Below are 23,074 nucleotides of genomic sequence, written 5' to 3' on the forward strand. Positions count from 1 at the left end.
TGTTTAAATCTAGGGTACAGTAATGAAGTAATAGGAACGTTTCTTTGAGCAGGCTGTGCTCACAGCTTGCAATGCTGCCTTTTTGTTTTATTCATCTGGAATATTCGAGCTGGTGGAGAATAGACAAGTTTACCATTTTTTAAGTGCGGGTCACCTGGCCTCTGCTTGTGAAAATGAACTCTTTGTGTGCTGGAGCTCTGTTTTAAATCACTGCTTACAAAACAGAGGTCACATCGTTTTGAAACCAAGCCGCTCCAGTCAGGCCTGAACTTGAGACTTCCCCCCGCTGTCCAGCTGTGATCTCTCTCTCCTCCTGCGTGCAATTCAATCAATAAACCTGCTGCTGTTGGATTAAAGAGTGAAGCGCACCATCATTCATTGTGCATGCCTAACACTACATGGTAATTGAGCTTCTCTGATGAATAACTCAACTCTGGTTGAAATGCATGCGTGTGATGGTGTGTCTTGCTTTGCTAGGCTGGTGCACAAGTCAATACCAGGGGTCCTGTGTCTGTATATTGCTATGCTATTCAATGTCTCTGTGTTATTAATGTCTCTGTTCACAGTGCTAACTCTCGTCTTGTCTCTGCAGTCTGCACGGTGAGATGCCAGAAGTTCCTGATCTCCAGGGTGGGAGAGGACTGGATCTTCCTGATTCTGCTCGGGCTTCTGATGGCGCTGGTGAGCTGGGCCATGGACTACGCCATCGCTGTCTGTTTGCAGGGTGAGCCAGGGGCTGCTGATTTACTCCCATTATGAGTGAATGTGAATAAATGTTGCAAATGGAATTAATGACATGCATGTTTTTTCACATCCCACATAAAACAATGAGCATCTCTGATATCATTGTCCTTTAGTAGACTTTAGTTTTCCTTTGTAATGCGGGTGAATTCCCTGTAGAGTCCTTCGTGTGCATTAGTGATGCGCTGGTCATGGAAGTGTTGGAAACATGCCCTTATCAACAAACTTCAGAGCTCGAGTGCAGCATACAGAATGTCCTTGCTCTGCATCCTGCAAAGAGGAGCACGCTATGCAGCATACAGAACGTCCTGCAAGATGAGCACGCTGTGCAACATACAGAACGTCCTGCAAGATGAGCACGCTGTGCAGCATACAGAACGTCCTGCAAGATGAGCACGCTGTGCAGCATACAGAACGTCCTGCAAGATGAGCACGCTGTGCAGCATACAGAATGTCCTGCAAGATGAGCACGCTGTGCAGCATACAGAACGTCCTGCAAGATGAGCACGCTGTGCAGCATACAGAACGTCCTGCAAGATGAGCACGCTGTGCAGCATCCAGAATGTCCTGCAAGATGAGCACGCTGTGCAGCATACAGAATGTCCTGCAAGATGAGCACGCTGTGCAGCATACAGTACATCCTGCAAGGATGAGCACGCTGTGCAGCATACAGAACGTCCTGCAAGCTGAGCACGCTGTGCAGCATCCAGAACGTCCTGCAAGATGAGCACGCTGTACAGCAGAATGTTCAAGACGTTATTGTCCGTGGGCTCTACTGGTGTCAAGATAGAAGTCGTTGTATTTAGATGAGCCAGATTTCTTTGAAAGAAAGAGTAGCACCACCTGGGTTTGTGTAATATATAACAAACGGAGCCCAGGATGAGGGGGGGAGGGTTTTATACATTATTAATACACAGAGAAGAGAGCGCTACACTCTATTTTTGTAATATATTACAAACGGAGCCCAGGATGAGGGGGGGAGGGTTTTATACATTATTAATACACAGAGGAGAGAGTGCTACATTCTACTTGCAGATTCTTATAGAGGACAGCTCATGGAAGTACATCTCATTTTAATCTTTATTTCTTTTTTTATTTTCTTTTTCAAGAAAATGCTGATCAAACAGACTCCACGGAGTCATGAGGTGCAGTCAGAAAGTTGCTGCTGTTTGTACAAACAGGAACTTGAATTGGTACTGTTGACATGCCTTTGATATTGCATGCACGCCTATCATGTTAAGGTTTGGATTGTTTTTTCCCATTGGTTTGGTTGGCTGCTATCTTGCATGCAGGGCTGTGTTGGTGCGTCATGTGTATTTTCTTCACCTGCCTCTACCATACCACGAATCAGATGAAGCCGGCAGAGTTTTCTATCGCAGTAATAGGAAAACAACACAGACCTGCACTCAAGATGACTGGAAAGGAGATCAATAGAGAACAATGATAAGTGCTCGAGCAACAAAACTCACAAGTATGATTGCATAAAGGATGGAAAGGTTGGGAGGAGTTCAAAGAGAGATTTCAATGTGCAGCTCAATGTGCTTTCAACATGAATTGATCCTCATCACTGTGACCTGCTTATTAAACCACACAGTCCACTCTGATCACTGTGAGCTTTGTCTAGCGTTGTACCCTGCTGCACATTTCAGTAGCCCAGGATACACACTGTCTGTGCTCATGCACAGGTAATGCACTCTTTGGAAGGCATTAAGAGGACTGGCTCTCTGTTATCTGAGACTGCGTTGCCCAGTTACCACTTGTTATTAATGCTGTCGGAATTGAGTAGTGTCTCTTATTAGTACTAGTGTCAGACGACCTTTTCTGTGCTTTCAAGTAAATAAACCAGCGAATCGATCATGTTGTAAAAACCAGAGTGAAATTTCAAGTAGCAGCAATTGAATCCTGTTAGATTTATTTAACCTGTGTGTGTATGGAATGGCTGTCCGTGTTTTCCGGTTCTGCGAGTTCCCTGTGCTGGTGTTTTATTGAATATGCTGGCTCTCAGATCCATTACCCAATACTGAGTTCTTTAATTTGCTGGGTCACAGGCTCACAATTAGGGTTGTTGGTTGCAACACAGTGGAAAATAGACCCTTAGTTCACACAGAGTCCAATATTGTCGTAGTGACAATTGACTATTTATACTGGTTAGATGGAAGGAATGTTAAATAAATAATCAAAAACCTCGGAATTTTCCAGCCACACTGATGTTCTCTGTGGCAAATTGAGAGAGAATACATTTAGCTTGTGTGTGGGTTGTTCCTGCATTAGCGAGGAGAGTTTTCACTTAGAGCTATGCAGAGGAGGAATTAAATACGTGTTTAATTAACTCTAGTGAGGCGCGATGTCTTGGAAGACATTCATAGTAGCCTTGTCCTCGGCAGAGCATTAACTTTGGTGACGTTTACCGTCGCTTCCGTTCTTGTTTTTGATGTGCCCGTCAGACTTTTCAAAGAGTTAATTTGGGTTACAGACAAGCCACTCCACGTGGAGGAGAGAGTGAGGCAGTCCTCCGCCTCCCGCAGTTCAGTATCGATGCCCATTGCTCTGATACCCACACACCCACACAGCCTGTGCAGAAATGCAACATGCCTCTAGAGCTTTCTAACTTCATGAATATCCTATCACAAAGGGAGCTGCATACTAATTCTGTCTTTGGTCAGAAGCCAAGGACAGGGATGCCTTTCTTTCTGAGAGAGGAGCAGTGTGACAGGGAGGGAAATCCACAGAGATACTGTGAGAGGGAAAGAGAATCAGGAGCAACTCCTCAGATTTGCCTTTTAAGCCTCGCTTGCTGTTTGATGTTTGTCCGAGTGTTTTCCTGTGTGATTCCCTCACGCTGTGCAGGCTCGGTGGCTCTCTGGCTCCTCTTTTGTTTCGATACATACGAGAGGTGCATGAGCTGCACTCGTTCCAAGTGGAAGAAGTTAAGGACTCAGATCAGACAAGCTCTTTCAGAGATGCACTGGAAAATCACGCATTCACACGCACAGCTCAAAACCCTAATCAGTTCACTACCCCCATGAGTCTATGGGGTTGAATGGCTGCAAATAGCAATCACCCTGAGCAGCTATTCTGCTATTATGAAAGCAAGAAACCCTGCACTGTAGTTTGGAGGCACTGAAGGGACTGTTGGGTCATCATTCAGATGAGGAGCTAGAGATCTGGTAATGAAATCATGCTGTTGCAATGCTAGACTTCATTGGTGGCTCAAGGCTTGAATAAAAATATCAAAACAGTCATGACTGTTTACAAATATGTTATATATGTAAAGCAGAGGGGGGAGTCCAGCTCTACAGTGTTTTCTATGCGTGTGCGCGTACGCAGATGTATGTGTGTTTGTAAGTGAATAGCAATTGCCTGAGGAATCAGATAAATGGCTTTGAAATGTAAACTGATTATTATACAATGAATTACTATACTGTATGTGGGACTGGGGGGGGGGGGGGGGGGGGGGGGGTCTTGTCCTGAGTGTCCTGCAGTGTGTTTACTGAAGCCATCATTGTGTGCTGTAAACCTGGACTGAAATAATCTTTCAGCAAAACAGACCTGGTGCGTTGTTTGTTTGTCTGTTTGTTTGTTTAATTGTTTTTGGCTTCCCTAATCTGTCCCTTTATGTAGTAGTTACTGTATGTCTTTACTGCCCCTAACCAAAATACTTCCATTTAGCACGCACAACTAGATTAGAGGTCTCAGACTTCTTACCATCCAAATGAAAGACGTTCTGGTTAGAGACCATTTTGAATCCTGCGTGCATCTGCAGCCATGTTTCACTTTGATCCCTCAGTCATGCCATGGACAGTAAGTTCACTGTGCTGTTCCTCTCTTCTCTTACAGCACAGGAATGGATGTACGGTGGGCTGGACAGCAATGTCTTCCTGCAGTACCTGGCCTGGGTCACCTTTCCTGTGGTCCTCATCACCTTCTCCGCGGGATTCACACAGATTCTCGCACCCCAGGCAGTCGGTAAATGCGCACGCTTCGCACACATTTCCCCCTCTGCAGCAATGCCATGTCCCTATAAAGCTCTGCAGCAATGCCATGTCCCTACAGAGCTCTGCGGCAATGCCATGTCCCTACAGAGCTCTGCGGCAATGCCATGTCCCTACAGAGCTCTGCGGCAATGCCATGTCCCTACAGAGCTCTGTGGCAATGCCATGTCCTTACAGAGCAATTCCACATCCCTATACAGCAATACCATGTCCTTATAGAGCTCTGTGGCTTGTAGCACCACTAGCATGGTGATGCAGACCAGGCCTTGGGAACACGTTCTTAGCTGCAGGGGGAGGGAGCTCAATATTTATTTGGATCAAACCAGTGCATTGTTGATGTTGTATTATTGAATTAAAAAAAAAAATCTCTCCAATAAAGTCTCTCCAAATTTTGCCCTGCTAATTTTGTTTTTAATGCATTCTGCTACACTGAATTTGTAGAATTAAAACTGTATTTGCAATGCATCATACGGAACAGAGCAAATGCTGGAGTATGCCTCAGTATGCAATTCATTCCCTGGAGACATTTCAGCAGCGCCCTCGACATTGAACAGTATTTTACTGCTTCTGTTAGAAGAAGGGTGCTGTTGTTCAGAGTAGATTGTATTTTGGTTTTACAGACCTGACCATGTAAAGGAGAACTAAAACTGTCATAAAATTGTGCAGTGGATTGGAATAGACAAGGCTCTCATGGGAATATTGCTTTGTCAATATACTGGGCTGGTGACAGCTACTATCGCTGTCATTTACAGACTGATTGCACGCCTTGGCAATGCTAATAAATCTACAAGGATTGACAAAGTGATTCAGGGTCCGGGAGACAGGAGAGGGAGGTTATCTTAGCCTTGGATCAGAGTTTATCTTTTTGCATGTCTGTCTGCATACAGTAGCGTGCCTAGCATAATCATACAATACATAATATTTAAACATCTCCTCTGAAGGTCACAGCTAGATACCAAGAGTTATAGTGATCCGAATCCATAGTGACTCTTTTTTCTCGTCCAAAATTCAGATGTGTGCAAAAATATTATTTAGGTATTATGCAAAATGTTTTTTTGTATTGTATGAGTATAGAGAGATAGAAAAAAGATAACATCTGAATACATTTCTTCCCATGGTTTAGTCTCAAAATGAGTGCCTGGTTATTTTCTATGGGAGATTTACTGCTCTTGGTGTCTCAGTGTCTACAGTAAATGACTCTGAGTAGCAAACACACCTGGTTGTTTTCTACAGGAGGTTTAGTATCTGTTTGGATCTGAAATGTTCTCTCCATGCAGGCTCGGGGATTCCCGAGATGAAGACAATCCTGCGTGGGGTGGTCCTCAAAGAATACCTCACTTTCAAAACCTTCGTGGCCAAGGTGATTGGCCTGACCTGCGCCCTGGGGAGCGGTATGCCCCTTGGGAAAGAGGTGAGACCAGAGACTGGAGTTCGGGGAACCTCTGCTGGGGGACCCGTGTGTGTGTACAGCGTTGTGATGCATCCAATAGCCAGCGTTTCCACCACTCAGATCTGTAACAGGCAGTGCTTTTACTACTGCTAAACTTTTGACCAATCGCAGCCTTGCAGAGTCTGTATCCAGGCAACCCCATCCCTGGCTCTATCCAGAAGAGCACAGCCAAGCGGAAAACACACTTCCGTTCCGAGCCTGGCCTTGTCAATGAGCTGCTGCTGGTAGAATAGATTGCTGTTTTACCAGGGGAGGGCTTTACACCAGGCTATTAAACTCATATTGGGAGTTCTGTCTACTCTTATTGAAGGCAAAAAAGGAAAGAGATTTACTAGAATAGAAACATAAGCTAAATAAAACTGGATAAGCTCTGATTGGTCTTTTTACCCTCCCCTTATTTTGCTGGAAATACTCCTTTGCATTGAAATCCCTGTGGGTCTTGTGCATGCAATATTATATGCATCTTATTTGGTATAAAGTTAAAACAAGGGTGAAACATCTCCCTGGGTGTATCCAGATGCTAAAACTTGTTAAGCACGAATGCAAGTGCATGTATCTATCCCGTACGCTGCAACCTGATGTGTTGATCAACAGCAGACACTCTGTGAAACCACAGCTGGTGTTGAGTATCACTAGAGAACAGCAAGGCAGAGTCTAAACTACAGCATGAACGACTTTCTGACAAAGCAAAGCACCCGTGGCATTGTGCATCCCCTGTGAGGCGACACTCATGCCCCTATGCACAAGAAAGGCAGTAGGAGTTGACTGGTATCCTACCAGCAGAGGGCAATGTGGAGACTCTCACTCGAGACCCATAACAAGAGATTGAGACTCATGCATCACACCCAGCCCTGCTCAAGCGCAGTAATTCTGCAGTGTTCTGCAGGTCTCCGACAGATTTCCTAAGTGTTTGGACAATATATTTGTTCAGGTTCCACAGTCTGACAGACTCCCTTGTTCACTTCACAAGGTTCGCTCTGGTGTTTAGTTTTGTTTCCACATCAGCATTGCAATGAGACTCTGCCCTTTGCCCTGGTGTAGCAATGCTGGCATCATTCGATATTGTCCACTGCTTGCCTCTTTATACAATGCTCTCTAAACAAGCTCTCAGAGCCCCTGGCCTCAAGAGCACAGTATAAATAAATAGCTTCACTAGAAATAAAGGGTTGCATTGCTGTAAAGAACTAGACACGCACGTCTTTGTTATTTGTTCAAACACGACTTGCTGTGGGTAACTGTACACTAGTGAAAAGGTGCTGGGGTAGTGCTAGGAAGCTGGGACAGTACCTGTACATTTTTTAATCTTTTGGTTTTGCTAAATTGCATTGCCTTTTATGTTCTACGCAGTTCTGTGCATGGGTAACATTTTTGTTAAGTTTTGCTGTTGGGTCGTTGATGGGAAATTTTAGATCCAGTTACTGATTTAAAAGTATGTACTGTATTACGGTTAACTTGTCGTCTCCTCTTGGCAAGTAATATTTTCAGAATCATATCGTTCTGAATTAAATACTACTTCTGTTAAAAATATAGTACTATACCAACAAAACCAAATTAATAACAATAAATGGACGCCTACTTATTTTAAAACACCGTCCTTTCAGATATGTATTTTTGATATTGTCTGTTTTTCAGGGAACACAAAGGGTTGTAAAGTGCCAAAATGAAATAATCAAATATGCGTTGCACATGTTTAACCATCACTGAAATCTTATAGGGTATTTTATAGGGTTGGATATGTGAGTGTTGACTGAATATCCTTTTTTAAAATATATGAATAATATATGAAGTTTAAATAATTTTCTCTGGGCTCCGACACGACTGCTTATTCTTGCTGGAAATTTAAATGCATAAATAATGGACTGATTCTTGGTGGGTTTGAGTCCCTGTTGAAAAATGAATTGCTAATCTCTCAAGTCTCAAGAGGTATATTCCAAAAACAATTATTATGGTCCTCTTTGTTATGCAGAAAAGCTAGCTTCCCAAAAGCTGAACTCCAATACGTATTGAGTTGTAACCATTCCCCTGCTGCTAATTTCAATAACGTTCCCACTTGTACTGTTTCTCACACAGGGTCCGTTTGTGCACATTGCCAGCCTGTGTGCGGCACTGCTCAGCAAGTTCATGTCACTGTTTGGTGGAATTTATGAGGTAAGAGAACCAAGAAGCCAGCCCCTCTACTGCTGCAAACAGTGGGAGGAGCGCCAGCAGGAACACCTGCACAATATATTGCATTGTCACACCCCGAAGTGCACAACTTTCAATGCTGTTACTTTTTATATGTCATTTGCATTGTTAACGTTGTCAATGCTTGTATAACCATGTCGAGAGAGATAGAATCTGCTGAGTGCGAAATTAATTGGGGTGTGGGGGGCCACCTGGGCTGTGGGGTTGCAGTGCCAATGTAGGGAGCACCCTCTTCAATAAGAAGGGACTCTCTCTCACTCACTCCAGCATCCTTTATGACAGAATCACTCCCCATAGTGAGAAGAACTCTATAGGACATCCAGGATGCTTTAACGCTGAACACTGCAGACTTGTGTTCAGAGCTAGGAAAGGTAACTCCACTCACAGCTGCAGACCAATAATATGTAGATCTAAATTTATACTTATTTTAGTTAGTTATTTATTTTCAGTTGTCCAAGACTGGTCTTCATGTAAAGTTGACGAAAGTGTTAAACACATTCAGGACTTAAAGGGTTAAAAAGGTTTTTCTTTCTGGATCACTTGCTGTCACGGGAGGAGAGCTTTGAAGGGAACAAGGTAGGCACAGCACACACTTACTTACTTCAGTCAATCCAGCGCCAAAGATTACTTGTGTTCTTATTCTCCTTTAGTGAGTGTGGCAGTACTGTGCTTTATGACGCCCCCAGGCCTGGTCTCTATTGAAGCCCCCAGGCCTGCTCTCTATTGAAGCCCCCAGGCCTGCTCTCTGTTGTATATTGCACTGTGAGACTGTTTTGCAGTGAACCTGACTGGATGACCTCCAGATATTGCACCAGGGGAGAAGTGAGACACAGCAGAGGCACTGGGATTCACACATCACTGAGATGCAGTCAGGCTGCCCTCACTGCCCAGCTCTAGAGGGAGAGCCGCCTGTCTAGATCCTGTTTAGATAGGAGTGTCTGGAAAGAGCTGAGGTTGCTTGAATGCATATCACTATATTGAGAAACAAAAGGAAAAAACATGAACTGCATGATTTCCACCCCGTCTAAATAAAGATATCTGTCTGTCTGTCTGTCTGTCTAGTCGCTTTGTAAATCAAATAGTTTGTGCACACCATTCATCTATACAATGATTTATGTATTGAATGAATGTGTATAATGTATGTAATGAAAGGCAGATATAAGTTGCTCCTCAGCAGTGGCTGTCCTATTGTATATACAGCATCAGCCTAGCCCAATATGAATCTATAGTTCTTTTGCATGATTATCGGTGCAGTGCTAGGCAGGCAGACGGACAGGCAGGCTGTGTTTGCTGACGAGCTCAGTCTTGTTTTTCAGAACGAGTCTCGAAACATCGAGATGCTGGCAGCGGCCTGCGCTGTGGGGGTCGGCTGCTGCTTCGCTGCACCCATCGGTGGTGAGTCCCTCCCCTCCCCGCTCCCCATTGAGAAAGGCATTCCTGTTCTCTCTGAATAGGGCTCCTGTGTGATCGCTGTTCCTGTCTCCCCCACAGGCGTCCTTTTCAGCATTGAAGTAACCTCCACTTTCTTCGCTGTCAGAAACTACTGGCGGGGCTTCTTCGCAGCCACCTTTAGTGCCTTCATCTTTCGAGTACTGGCTGTCTGGAACAAAGACGAAGGTAAGGGCTGTCTCAGCCATGCTGCTTCTAGCTGGCACAGACTGAGGTGTGAGCCAAGCGAGTGTGCCTGTCTGTCGCTTCCTAATACATCATCTGACCATCTATTTCTGTCTTTATTATGTAATCTGGAGCTCTGGACATAGGGAACAAAGGTAAGGCATGACCCTTGATTGCAGTTTGTCAAGGTGTGTGACTGTGTCTGTTTCCTTGTCTGTCTATGTTGTTATCTGGCTTCTCTGAGTAACACTGACCTCATGCAGTACGTCTGCCTTTCATTGGATTCTGTCTAGTGACCTGTCCTATCTGACCGGGTCGCAGATACAAGAGCTGTAGTAAGGATGTGGAAGAAATGATATTCACTTTACTTTGAATTAATCCATGGCAGTCAAAGTTATTTATTAAAGCGTACATTTATCAAACATTAGCCTCCACTGCTTATTGCTAATACAGATATACACAGTGTGGCAGAGTAGGGGGAGGGTGTGTGACAGGGCAGAGGCCCCGCACACTAAGACATGTGTATTATGTGGCTGCCTCTGCACTGCCTCGTGCTAAAGGCATTGTTCAAGGATTTGATTGTGGCCAGGTGGTAATTGAATGATTGATTGTCAATGACCCGCTAGTCACACCCTACAAAAGGATGCATGTTTGGTGTGAGTTGTGTAGGAGAGGATGGAGCTGAGAAGGAGTGAAGCACAATGAGAAAAGTCCCATGATAGCTACTCTTGGGTGCGGTTTAGTTTATTTTGAAGAGGTTTTTTTTGTGAGCAGTTTTCAAACTGTTATTTTGTTCCTGTGTGTGTTTGGGTTTTGATTGTTAAATAATAAAAGTGCGCAGGAACACTAAACTTTTAGTTCCTGCATCTGGGCTGCTATTTCTGCCGCTGGACAGTCTTGACCACATGCCAATTTGCCACAACAGTAACTGAAATCTAGACCCTAGACGGAATACACAAGTCATCTAGTTTAAAAAGAGTTACAGTACAGGTGAGCAATACCTACCTGGGGGTGTTCTTTCAGGAACAAGAGTGAAGGTTGCCCTCTTGAATCTCCCCAATAGCCCAGTGAATGTCTCGAAGGTTCAGTGTGTTTATATGCTACAGCTCCAACTCCAGGGTGAGGCCCTTATGTGTACAAACCTAATTGGTTCCATTTCTGTATGTGTTGAGCATTGATTTGGTTAGAATACAGTTGCTATGCTTCCATCACTACCAGTCTTGTACTGTTCACTGTGCCACATACACAACCTTGACTGGGATGGTTTTAGCCAGGTGAGTAGCTTGTTATTGTGGACCACACCGTCTATACATGGGTGCAGCACTGACTGAGGTGTGTTTATGATTGTCTTCCCCTTGCAGAGACCATCACTGCGCTGTTTAAGACTCGCTTCCGCCTGGACTTCCCCTTCGACCTCCAGGAGCTGCCTGCCTTCGCTGTCATTGGGTATGTATCTGACTGAACTCCGATATGGGATCCACTCTCATACAATGGGCACGGAAGCTGTGCTTTGGCTCATGCAGAACTTGGTGCAGGAGGCTGTGCAGACTGGTGGTGTTGCTTCTCGGTTCTGGACAGACTGAAAGGGGTTGGAGTGAGTATCCAAGGGGTGGGTATTTGGCGATGCGCCATGCCGTCCTGACCATTAGGGGTTGCTTCCCATCTGATTGAACCCCAGTGAGATACTTTCCAGCGAGAGCCTGTCTTCCACGTCTTGTTTTGCTTCAGTAATCTTATGCAGTTAAAAAGCTGGAAAAGGTCAGTTTTGAAATGCACAGATGTTTGCATATGTATCCTGTGTAGCTGTGTTCTGGCTACAGTCCCTCGGTGGCACAATCCCTTGAAAGCATCTTTCCTAATCTCTTTAAATGCATGGCTTGTTTTGCTGCTTTGTTGAAAGTGTGTCACGATTTTTAAAATGTAATGTAGTGAAAGCTGCAATAAAGGACCTGTCAATTATGGTGATGTGAAAAAGGTTGCCAGCATCCTCGGTGCATTCAGACTGATTGCCTTGGCACCTGCTTCAGTGCTAAATGGATGCATTACTTAATTTGATCTGCACAAGGCAGGAAGGCATGCTCAAGTTTTTCGATGCTCAGGCTGGCAAACTGTCAATTGATTTTTTTTTTCTCTTCTCTTAAATTGGAATAATCTAATTTTGAAGAACAGAACACTCTTAGGTAAGAATAGTGTTTGGAATGTATTTGTAGGTTTTTATTTGGTATGTTAAATAAACAGATTCTCTCCCGGTCAGTGTCATTGTGTTGTTTGTTTCAGTGCAGTATACTGTATGCTTGCTATCTTCACCTTTCTCCTCAGTTGTGAGGGTCACTGCCAGTCTTGTGTTTTATTTCCCCTCATGGTAACTAGGACAGGTGGTCCAGACCAGCACTGCCCTACAAAGCGTATGGAGCAGCTTCTTTGATTAAAAAAAGTCATGTCATAGGGGTAGTGGGACAGATTTACTAAGCTTTCTTCTGAATAAAAGGCTTACTTTGTATCTATTTTTGTACTGTTGCTGAAGTTTGTACCAACACCAGGCAAAGTCAAATCTGGCCCATTGCTGAGTGTCCCTAGAGTTACATGTATTGCTTACAGAATATAAAACAGCAAGCATGCACTGACAGCAAGCTCAGAAGTCCTAGCACAGAAGATGCTGGCTGCCGAGTCTCAATGAAAGATGCATATTCTGTTGAGAAAGGGCTGCCGTCTTCGTTTTCAGAGTAGGTGCTTCAGCGAGAGGTTCGCATTTCTTCTTTTTTTTTATTTTAAATTTTGTCTGCCAATTATTTTTGTTATTTTCTTCCAATTTGAAATGCCCAATTATTATTTAGGCTCAGCTCACCGCTGGAGCGGCGAAGACAAACACGCGCTGTCCTCTGTGATGTGTGCTGTCAGCCGCCCGCTTCTTTACACACTGTGGATTCACCATGCAGCTACAGCACAGGAGGACAACGCAGCTCCCGGGCAGCTAGCAGGCAAGCCCGCAGCCACCCGGCCAGACTACAGGGGTCGCTGTTGCGCGGTGAGCAGAGGACACCCTGGCTGACCTAAACACCCCACCCCCCCCCACCCCGGCGACGCTCAGACATTGAGCACCGCCTCCTGGGAGCTCCCGTCCATGGTCAGCTGCGGAATAACCCCGACTTGAACCGGCGGCATTCCAGGCTATAGGGCGTGTCCTGCACTCACGCAGAGCGTTTTTACTGGATGCGCCACTCAGGAGCCCCGCTAAGTTTCGCATTTCAAACTGATTGCCCTGCGTCCGCCAGGATGAAGCAGAGAAGGTCTTTATGAGCAAACTCTCTTTTTCCCTCTCCCAGTATTTCTGGCTTACTGATTTTCTTGCTTAGTTAATTCAAACGTACATCTCTTTAAACTCACTCGCTCTTTTGTAATTTGAGCTGTTTACTGCTTCACGGCATCTCAGAACCATTACAAGAAATGTTTACAGGCTCTTGGCTGAGTGGATTGTAGGATCCAAGGGGTCTGTTTCAAAACTGGAAAGATACACCCGAGGAGGTGCAGGAGCAGCATTCACAGTGTGTTTGTGTCATTTCTCAAGGTCACACTGAATTGTTTTGCCAAGGTATAATCCTGCTGAGTGTACGTCTGCCCTTCTGCCAGGACTCCTGTTTTTCATCCTGATCTGTTTTTTATGATCTATAGCCTGGCATTCCCCTTCCATTAGGCTGATCCACCTTGTAAATTACAGCAGCACCTCCCACTGGACTGCATTGGGACTGCATGTGGAAATCCTATCACTATCACCTGTCATGCACTTCTCCCATTGTTTATCTGCAGTGGGTCTCAAATGGAGCAGTTTTGAAGCAAACATGTACTCCCATTTCAAGCAGAGGTTCCTTTCAACCTAGCATGCAAAACATATATATAATATATTTTTTGCTATAACATTTACTACTTTCCAGACTTCATGTTTGAGACCAATACAGTGAATGCAAGCGCATCGCAGGTAAGATTTATGGAAATACTTTGTTAGCTACATCCTCTTGTAATGAGCGTTACACTTTTTTTTCATTACCTGATAGAAAAAACAGAGTGGAGTGTCAGGCTACCCTTTCACACTCAGTCATTCAAAGACCTGGCAGGGGCCCACACTTTCACCACTATAGGAGTCACTGCATTCATCATGATGGGGAGGCATTCCAGAATCTCCCCGCCCGTTACCTGGCAACCACAATCTTAATCGAAGCGATTACTCCAGTCTTCAACTGACTCTCTTTTTACAAAACTAGAACCACGCGACTCAAGGGGTCATATTTAAGTTGTTTTTTTCCCCCAGTCTGTATTTAAATCTTATGTGTTAATTTGATAGAACTAGAACCAAACAACTGAGCAATATAAATAACCCAAATTCTCTTCTTCCCTCCTCAAGGTGTTTGTTTTTCATTGTGTGACATGTACGTGAATGTTTCTCTTTAAAATAAATAGTTCATTAAAGAATGGATGAACGCTTTAGAAAAAAAATGACCCAGGGTCTCTTAAGCATTCTCAAGTTTTGTATCATTAACTTGGGAGCTAACTAAAAAGCTGACTAAACGTTTTGAAAGCGAGTCGACTCAAAGGGTGCAGGTTCTTATGTGAGCGCACTTTGCACTGCTCTGCTGGTGACTCCCACACACCACTGTCACACCACTCCTCGCATCAGTCAGCTCTCGCTCTGCACTGGTCTTTTCCAAAGCTGTTCCTGAGGGCTGGTATTATGCACTCCTGCTTTCGTCAAGAAGCTCTTGGATGTAATGTTGTTACAGGGGCGACTTCACTCCTTTCTCATTATGAAGCCCTGTGTTGTATCGGCATCTATCACGCAGCATTACCCTCGTGCCTAATCATGTACATGATCCTAAAATCCTCCTTTAATATGTGCTGAGATGCACGGCTGCCTAGGAGAGGTTGAACAGTGGGTGGATTGTTTTCTATCCGCGCCTCGTCTCATCAGCGTCAAACTCTCGAGTACAAAGGGTTTGCACGGTGTGAGCATTTTGAATGCTGTATGCTTGAGAACTCGTTGTCATTATTATAGTCTTCCAATTTTAACTCTGTCTCCCACTCAAGGCTAGTTATTTACACAATGGACTGCCATAACCATAGCCTACTGTGCCTCCATTGTCAGCCCCCAATGCGCTCTGACCTGTGACCCCTCTATTGCAGGATTGCCAGTGGCTTCGGAGGGGCCCTCTTCGTTTATCTGAACAGGAAGATCGTTCAGTTCATGAGGAAACAGAAAACCATCAACAAGTTCCTAATGAAGAAGTAAGTCCAGTCGCCATGTGTCCTGTACTAGTGTTCTTTTCTTTCTTTGCAAGTGACCTTGGATGGGCCCTGCCATTACATTAGCAGAATCACAGCACACATTCTTAGCACACGTTGCTCATTTGTTATTTTTTGCTGTTGTTTCTAGTGATGCTGATTTTCCTTTCTCTTAGGCGCCTGCTGTTCCCTGCCCTGGTAACCCTCCTCATCACCACTCTCACCTTCCCCCCAGGGTTCGGACAGTTCATGGCAGGACAGGTACTATAACCGGCAGCTTTCTACAGCAATCAGAGTAGGAGTATATAAAGAAATGAAGGTGTCTTTAACATGAACTGAGAATGTTACTCAAAATGATCATCTGTTTTGAGAAGCCTTGGCAGTGGCACTGAGGCCAATGAAAGGTGTGAGACAAGATTGGGGAGGGACTGTAACTTTTAAGTAGAACATAATGAAAGTTTTACTTTAGGTTGATGATATAATTATATGATCTTTTTTTGGCTTTGTGAATTTATTATCCCTCCAGTTTCCAATAATTAGCGACTCGCACCCCGTCATTTAGGAATCGGAAACCAACCCCCAGTAATCTCACAGGTCTGCTCAGCAAGATCACACGCTCTCTCTGTGTAATTAAATCTGCCTCCTGTCTGTCCCGCCGTTCTTCAGATTAGCATGTCAGTAATTGTATGTAATTAAACTGGAACAAAAAAGCAAGGAGAGTTTTTTTCTGTGATTTAAAAAAAAGAAAATGAAAATTGGTCAGCATTCGGCTCTGCAACAACCAACATGCGAGCGAATCTTGTCAGCTTACCTTGCTTTGCTTCTTGTCTTTTTGTCGATGTGCAAGCTCGATAGTGGATTTGTTTGCATCCGATTTCCTTGTCGTTGTGAAGGCTCGATTTAGTGAGGCTCATATTCGTTGTAGTGTCTTTATTCACTGCTCAGCCTTGTAGTCCTGCAGGGAGCTTGGAGAGAGCTTCCTTGAGGTTTTGAGATGCGCACTGTGCTAATGATAGATGAAACAGTAGAGATTAAAACATTGAGATTACAACCTAGAAGGCGGTACTCAGAGAACACTGTTCTCACACAGAATTTTGATATGCAAATGAATGGCAGCATCACATTAGTGATGTAATATTTGTCAATATGAAGTTTGATCCAAGCAAACAGTATGCTAGGATATTACCTTCAATGTGGGTAGTTAGGTGGGGGTCTGATTCTCTCCACTGTTGGATGACTGGTTTTTCTCTTGATAGAGATGGAACAGTTCTCCACTATATTCCTGTTAGAGGGTAGAAAACTGTTGGAATTCTGTATGTTTAACTCCACATGTGAAAGTTGAACTCTGTATTATCAGCAAAGTATGTTTTCAAGGAGGGAATGGGTTTCATGTTAATTACAGTTAATTACCTGTCATGCACTTCCTCCCAGGTTAGTCATATGATTAACCCTCACCACCTCTCTGGCAGTGCTGTGGTGTGTGATTACCCCTCACCACCTCTCTGGCAGTGCTGTGGTGTGTGATTACCCCTCACCACCTCTCTGGCAGTGCTGTGGTGTGTGATTACCCCTCACCACCTCTCTGGCAGTGCTGTGGTGTGTGATTACCCCTCACCACCTCTCTGGCAGTGCTGTGGTGTGTGATTACCCCTCACCACCTCTCTGGCAGTGCTGTGGTGTGTGATTACCCCTCACCACCTCTCTGGCAGTGCTGTGGTGCGTGATTACCCTTTACCATTCACCCTCTCTACCTTTGTGCATACTGGTCTTGCTAAGAAGAATCAAACCTCGACAACACAAACAGCTCTTAATTCATCTTGAACATGTTCAGCTAATGATGAGTTTTACAGGACAAAGGTTTCTGTTTTCCTGCGTGGCTTTGGTCCTTGCCCGGGGTTATCTCATCATTGTTCTGTGGAGAATGTCAGCCAGAGTCACTTCTTGCAAGAGTTTTGTTCATTTTAGAGCTTCATTAGGAGATTTGACTGTACTATGTGCAATTTGTCCCCCATTCGCACTAATCAAGGCGCTCATTTGTTGAGCACAGCTGTTCCCATTCTTCCCCCTGATTATATAGCACCGTAACAAGGGGGACTCCTAATTGCAGCCTCCGAGAATGGCAGCCTGTTGATTAACCTGTTGCAATCTGATATCCAAGGAAACCAGCCAAACCCTTAATGGAAATATGAGATTGAGACTCTGTGTCCCGTGATTGTGTTCACAGCAGCATCCTGAGCCAGTCTGTGATAGACTGTGCAGCTCTCATTTGCAGGCAGCTAACAGCTGCCTTTGTAGGTAACACTTTACATGAAGTGTCTCTAATTATGGTGTGTTTACATAGTAGTTACTTAGTAAATACATGTGTACTTACACATGGTTACAATGTGCTTAACTTGTAACCCCAATCCTAACCCTAACACTTTTCTGATACAATTCTGTACTTGTATTGTGTAAAAAGATGTACAGAGTACATTGTAACCATACATAATAACATTAGAACCATGTGTCACCCTCGATGCCCTGAGATTCGGTAGGTTCTGTACTTTGGCTTCGTATAGGTGACTACCTGTAATTTATATGCATATAACCTGTGATAGAGAAATTGCAGGTAGTCCACTGTACTGCTGTACCACTTCACTGTATTGCACAGTGTCTGTTTTACAGGGTGGGTTGCACGTCCATATGAACCTGTATAAAAGGTTTCCCCACAGTAAAAGCATAGCTCAGTGTAATAAAGCTAGGAGGTGAGACAGCAGCACAGAAGCAGGGTGCAACATGCCTGTCTCAGGGCTGCTTTAGTTTATTGATGCAGTGACTCAGCAGCCAGACGGCCCTTCTCAAGCACTGGGGCTCCAGGTATTATTCATAATGAAGTCTGGCTTGTCACACACGCCTTTTCAAATGTGTGAGGCTGGCATTTCCAGATGAAAAACAAAAGTAGACTCAGGGCAGCTTCTCTTGGAAGTCCAATTAAAGAACAAAGTTAAAAACAGTTAGGTCATTGAAAATACAGGTGAACCTCTACTACTCTAGCCAGGGCTGTAGATTGAAGACCATTACAAAGTTCAGAAAGATATTAGGGGAGAGGCTCTCTTGCTGGCTGTGCAGGTTATAAATACCCTGGTTTATTGCTTTTTCTTTTCTTGTCTCTCTCCTAGCTCACTCAAAAAGAGACTCTGGTCACCCTCTTTGATAACCGCACCTGGGCCAAGCAGGGCATCTCAGAGGAGTTTATGCAGCTCACCACCTCGGGGGCATGGAAGCACCCTCGTGCCAACGTCTTCGTCACCCTCGTCGTCTTCATCCTCATGAAGGTTCCTGAGGGCCTGTTAACTCTTTCTCTTTCTGTTGAGCATCGATGTAACCAGGCTTTCAGTGTGGTGCTGTTCAGATCATTAAAACAGACCTCAATGAGGGGTCCCCATTGCCAGTCACGTCTGTTTTGTCTCTGCTGCCCGCTAAGATTGTCTTATTATTATTATTATTATTATTATTATTATTATTATTATTATTATTATTATTATTTTGTTACAGATGGGTTTCATGTTCTCTGTTTTTTAAATGTAATAAAATGTACACATTGTGAGGATGGTGAGTAATTCCAGTTCTGTTGTTAATCAAGAGAAGGGTTGAGTTTGAAATCCTGGCTTGTGAGCAAGTCCTTTATATAAACAAGTGTGTCACCCCGGTTCTGTGGCCTGTAACTGCTCTGCTCTGCAGCTGTTTGTATCAAATTACTGCAGGTCCTCCTCAGGTGGCTTTCACTGGGGACCGGCTCATTTCTTAAGATATCAGCGTGTGGCTCTTTGGGATATCAGCGTGTGGCTCTTTGGGATATCAGCGTGTGGCTCTTTGGGATATCAGCCTGTGGCTCTTTGGGATATCAGCGGGTGGCTCTTTGGGATATCAACGTGTGGCTCTTTGGGATATCAGCGTGTGGCTCTTTGGGATATCAGCGTGTGGCTCTTTGGGATATCAGCGTGTGGCTCTTTGGGATATCAGCGTGTGGCTCTTTGGGATATCAGCCGGTGGCTCTTTGGGATATCAGCCGGTGGCTCTTTGGGATATCAGCGTGTGGCTCTTTGGGATATCAGCGTGTGGCTCTTTGGGATATCAACGTGTGGCTCTTTGGGATATCAGTGTGTGGCTCTTTGGGATATCAGTGTGTGGCTCTTTGGGATATCAGTGTGTGGCTCTTTGGGATATCAGTGTGTGGCTCTTTGGGATATCAGCGTGTGGCTCTTTGGGATATCAGTGTGTGGCTCTTTGGGATATCAGTGTGTGGCTCTTTGGGATATCAGCGTGTGGCTCTTTGGGATATCAGTGTGTGGCTCTTTGGGATATCAGTGTGTGGCTCTTTGGGATATCAGTGTGTGGCTCTTTGGGATATCAGTGTGTGGCTCTTTGGGATATCAGCCTGTGGCTCTTTGGGATATCAGCCTGTGGCTCTTTCAGCAATTCCTGTTTGGCAGCAGTGGCAGACATTGCACAGCGCTCATCTCTGACTGATTAATAACATTGGCTTGCCAAGAACAATAAAAAAAGCAAGCCAAAAAGCTAGGGTTGGGTTTAGAGTTAAGGTCAGGATAATGGTTGGGGTTTGGGTTAGTTCTTTGCCTGGTGTTAGGATTTGGGTTAGGGCTTTAGCTGTAGGTTAGGATTAAAGCACAGGAAAGCATGACTGATGATGGTAAAGCACAGGAAATGTGAAGTAATATATGTGGAAAAGTGTTTCAAAGGGACACAGCCAGTTGAATTGAAATGCTAATGTTGTTCTTCCACATTCAATGTGGATTTAGAATCCATTACCAAAGAGCTCTGGGTCACACATCCACCGTGACTAATGGGTGCTGGCATGTGGTCGATGGTAGTTATGAGGAATGGATTAAACTTCATTAGCAGCAATCTGCATTGTATTCATTAGTTCACTGTATGTTTGAGTCATACAGCCTTGTGTTCATCCATGCAATCTCTGAAAACCCTGCCTGCACTGGGCTGTCAGGTCTCAATTATATAGATTTTATTTCCTTTATAAAAATATGTTTATCTTAGACTAGAATATAATGATCCCTCTTCACACAGGCAATATTGCTGTTTTTCAAACTGGTGTCACGGGATCCATCAACCTGATAAATCTGTCATCCTGAGCTGATAAATGTACAGAAATGATGGCTAGGATAGATGAGTACATATGGCAGGATTAGGTAGGGTCCTCCATTGATCCCCCTTTTTAATATACCAGTAATTATTCTTAAATCCTTCATGGCAAGAGAGAGTGCATGTTATAAAATACATTAAAGGCATCAGCTGACGGGAATAATCTTTCTTTGAATTTATTATGACAGGAAGGAACCCCCCCCACTCACACACACACATCCCACAGTAACCACAGTTCCTCCAGTCCTCACTTACCCAGACACACACAGGCACCAGTACAATAATACAGCAATACAATAATACAATAATACAGCAATACCTCCACAGTTTATGAGCAGATCTCGCTGTCAGGGGGCGTGTATCTGTTTTCATTACTTGTAAACTAATTATGCTTTGTTGACTGTAACCTTGTCTCGTCTGTTTTAGTGAGGAACAGAAAAAAATAACAACTTACTCCTCAAAATGACATTATTATTCTCAAGCCAGATTCATCAGATTCTGTTGCCGCTGATTCATATCTTCTGAGACACAGGTTTTCTTATATAAGACACTTTGCTACAGCACATACAGGGAATACTAAATCTTATCACTGTTTCTTTATTTATTCTGTTTATCGAGACCACCGGCCAGAAATACTGATTCGTTAGTCATTTTTGCTCATATTTTCTAAACATGCCATGGCCAAACCGATACAGAGCTGAATAAAAAACGTTTGCACACCTTCCTTCCCCTAGAAGAGTTAACTAGTATATGCTAGATTATGACCATGACTTTCTTTTCATAGAGGGAGATATTCTTCCCTTTCGGAAGCAGAGCTTTCTTTATGTGCTTCATGAGTAATACTGAAGGACCTCACCACCCCAAACCATTTCTCCTGTGGATCTCGTTGAATCTACAAATCTATCTATCTTTTTGGAAATTTCCTATTTTGTTTCTTTCTGTTGGTAGACACTCATTTCCTCTAGAGTGAAAACTGCTACAGCTATTTTGAGAATAAAGATCCCTTCAAGGACAAGCAGTTACTCGGGGGGCGCTGGTTATAAACTTGCTTCTGACAGTAACTGCTCCTCCGCTTCACCAGGAAACACATAGAGGAGCAGCGACTCAGGGCACTCCTTCACTCCCATCCACACAGTCCACCTCCATGGAAGAAGATCAATTACAGCTTTCTGCTTTAGTTATGAAATCTGTTTTTCTGTATTTTTGGTTTTTTTTCCTCCACGTCTCCCTCACAGGACACTGGAGCCTCAATGGCCAAGGACAAGCCATGGGAGCAGCACAGCTGCCATGCCGCTAGGCTGCTGCTGGACTGCAGGATTTCTCAGGGTGCTTTTCTCATTTAGATCATCAATATATTGACAAGGCAGTTCCATCAGTGTTTTAAACTGACTGGTTACAGAGCCAGTACGGCTGCTTCAAGATGAAAGTGTTGAGGCCTGCAGGAGTGTGCGATCTGGAAATGAGGATGCAGAGCACCCTGCCAGGAACCCACCTTGAGACCCAGTAGAGGGCCAGCCATGCTGCTGCCCAGGAGCTTTAATGGTTCAGCTGTGCGTTTCCCATGCACAGTCCAGCAGGTCATTAGGAGCCAGCAGGATCAACACTCTCAATGTCGTTTTGATGTCTTTTTGAAGGTCTTGTGGGAAACGTAGTTATGACCTCATGTGAAGGCTTTGACAAGAGCCCCTCTCTGAATCCGCTGCAGTATTAAATCTGAGATATACATCATGCAATTAACAATAATAGTGTATGAAAGAACCCGTTCACGACTGTATTAAAAAGATCTCTGAGGTGTACAAAGATCCTCCTTCACTCCAGAGGAGTAGTTCATTGTGTAGGGCTTTCTATCGATTTATGTGTAGGAATACCTCCCTATCTGAACTCTCAGTGTAAAACCTGCTTTGTCAAGCCTGCCTACTCTACAGCAGTGATGCACAATCTGTGGGTATTTAACATGCTCTTTTTAGAGGGCTATTCTGAGTGCTTGTGTCCACTGCTGGGGTGGAGATAGAGGAATATGATCCAGAAGGTCTTTTGTTCTTTGTCCCATCGTATATATAAAGCTGAGTCTGGATAACGGCACAGCATCTGAGACCAGGCGTTAGAGAGAGGTGTGATAGGGGGCCAATGTGTATGTTTGTGTTTCTGTGTTGAAAAGTGAATAGAGAATAGGGTAACAGAACTTGGACTAGAGGCTTTGGAAATTGCTTAGAAGTTGTGTCGGTTTAGAACTCTTCGGCGCTGTGCTGTCTTGAGCCATTCCCTCGGAGGCTGATTGTACCTCATGCTGTGGCTCATTCAGGTGCTGTGGAGCCTGTTTTTCCACGGCCATTTCAATGTCTGCTGCCTCGCAGACAGGCCGTCTCGATGCACACAAAGCCGCTGTGGGTGGACGGGCATGTGGGGCTGACACTGCGCTCGACAGGGTTCAGGGGGGATGAGAGGGCAGCAATTAGCACACAGAGGGGAGTGAAGGCTGGAGCGTGTAGAGCAGACTCACTATTCTACTGTGTTTATTGATTAGCATTTAGATAGAGTGAGAAAGCAACATTATTGGACACATAGTTAGATATCAGCAGCAATCTGAAACCATTAGATACAATTTAGTGGCTTGAACTTAATGGCTTCCTTGTGCTGAATTCTTTAAGATAAGGTATTATTTATT

At 44.3% G+C, this 23,074-nt stretch overlaps 1 protein-coding gene across 2 annotated transcripts in view; it reads left to right on the forward strand.

The window, feature by feature from the left end:
* Positions 1-23,074, forward strand: part of LOC121326839 (chloride channel protein 2-like) — a 131,359-nt gene that overhangs the window by 66,025 nt on the left and 42,260 nt on the right. For both annotated transcript variants that reach the window (XM_041270410.1, XM_041270411.1), the window contains exons 3-12: positions 593-724; positions 4,579-4,707; positions 6,011-6,144; positions 8,254-8,331; positions 9,684-9,762; positions 9,859-9,984; positions 11,343-11,427; positions 15,154-15,255; positions 15,429-15,513; positions 18,411-18,566. In XM_041270410.1, coding sequence (XP_041126344.1) covers positions 593-724; positions 4,579-4,707; positions 6,011-6,144; positions 8,254-8,331; positions 9,684-9,762; positions 9,859-9,984; positions 11,343-11,427; positions 15,154-15,255; positions 15,429-15,513; positions 18,411-18,566 — 1,106 coding nt within the window. The remainder of the gene's footprint in view (positions 1-592; positions 725-4,578; positions 4,708-6,010; positions 6,145-8,253; positions 8,332-9,683; positions 9,763-9,858; positions 9,985-11,342; positions 11,428-15,153; positions 15,256-15,428; positions 15,514-18,410; positions 18,567-23,074) is intronic.

This window comes from Polyodon spathula, chromosome 14, assembly GCF_017654505.1.
Source record: "Polyodon spathula isolate WHYD16114869_AA chromosome 14, ASM1765450v1, whole genome shotgun sequence".
Classification (NCBI taxonomy): Eukaryota; Metazoa; Chordata; class Actinopteri; order Acipenseriformes; family Polyodontidae; genus Polyodon; species Polyodon spathula.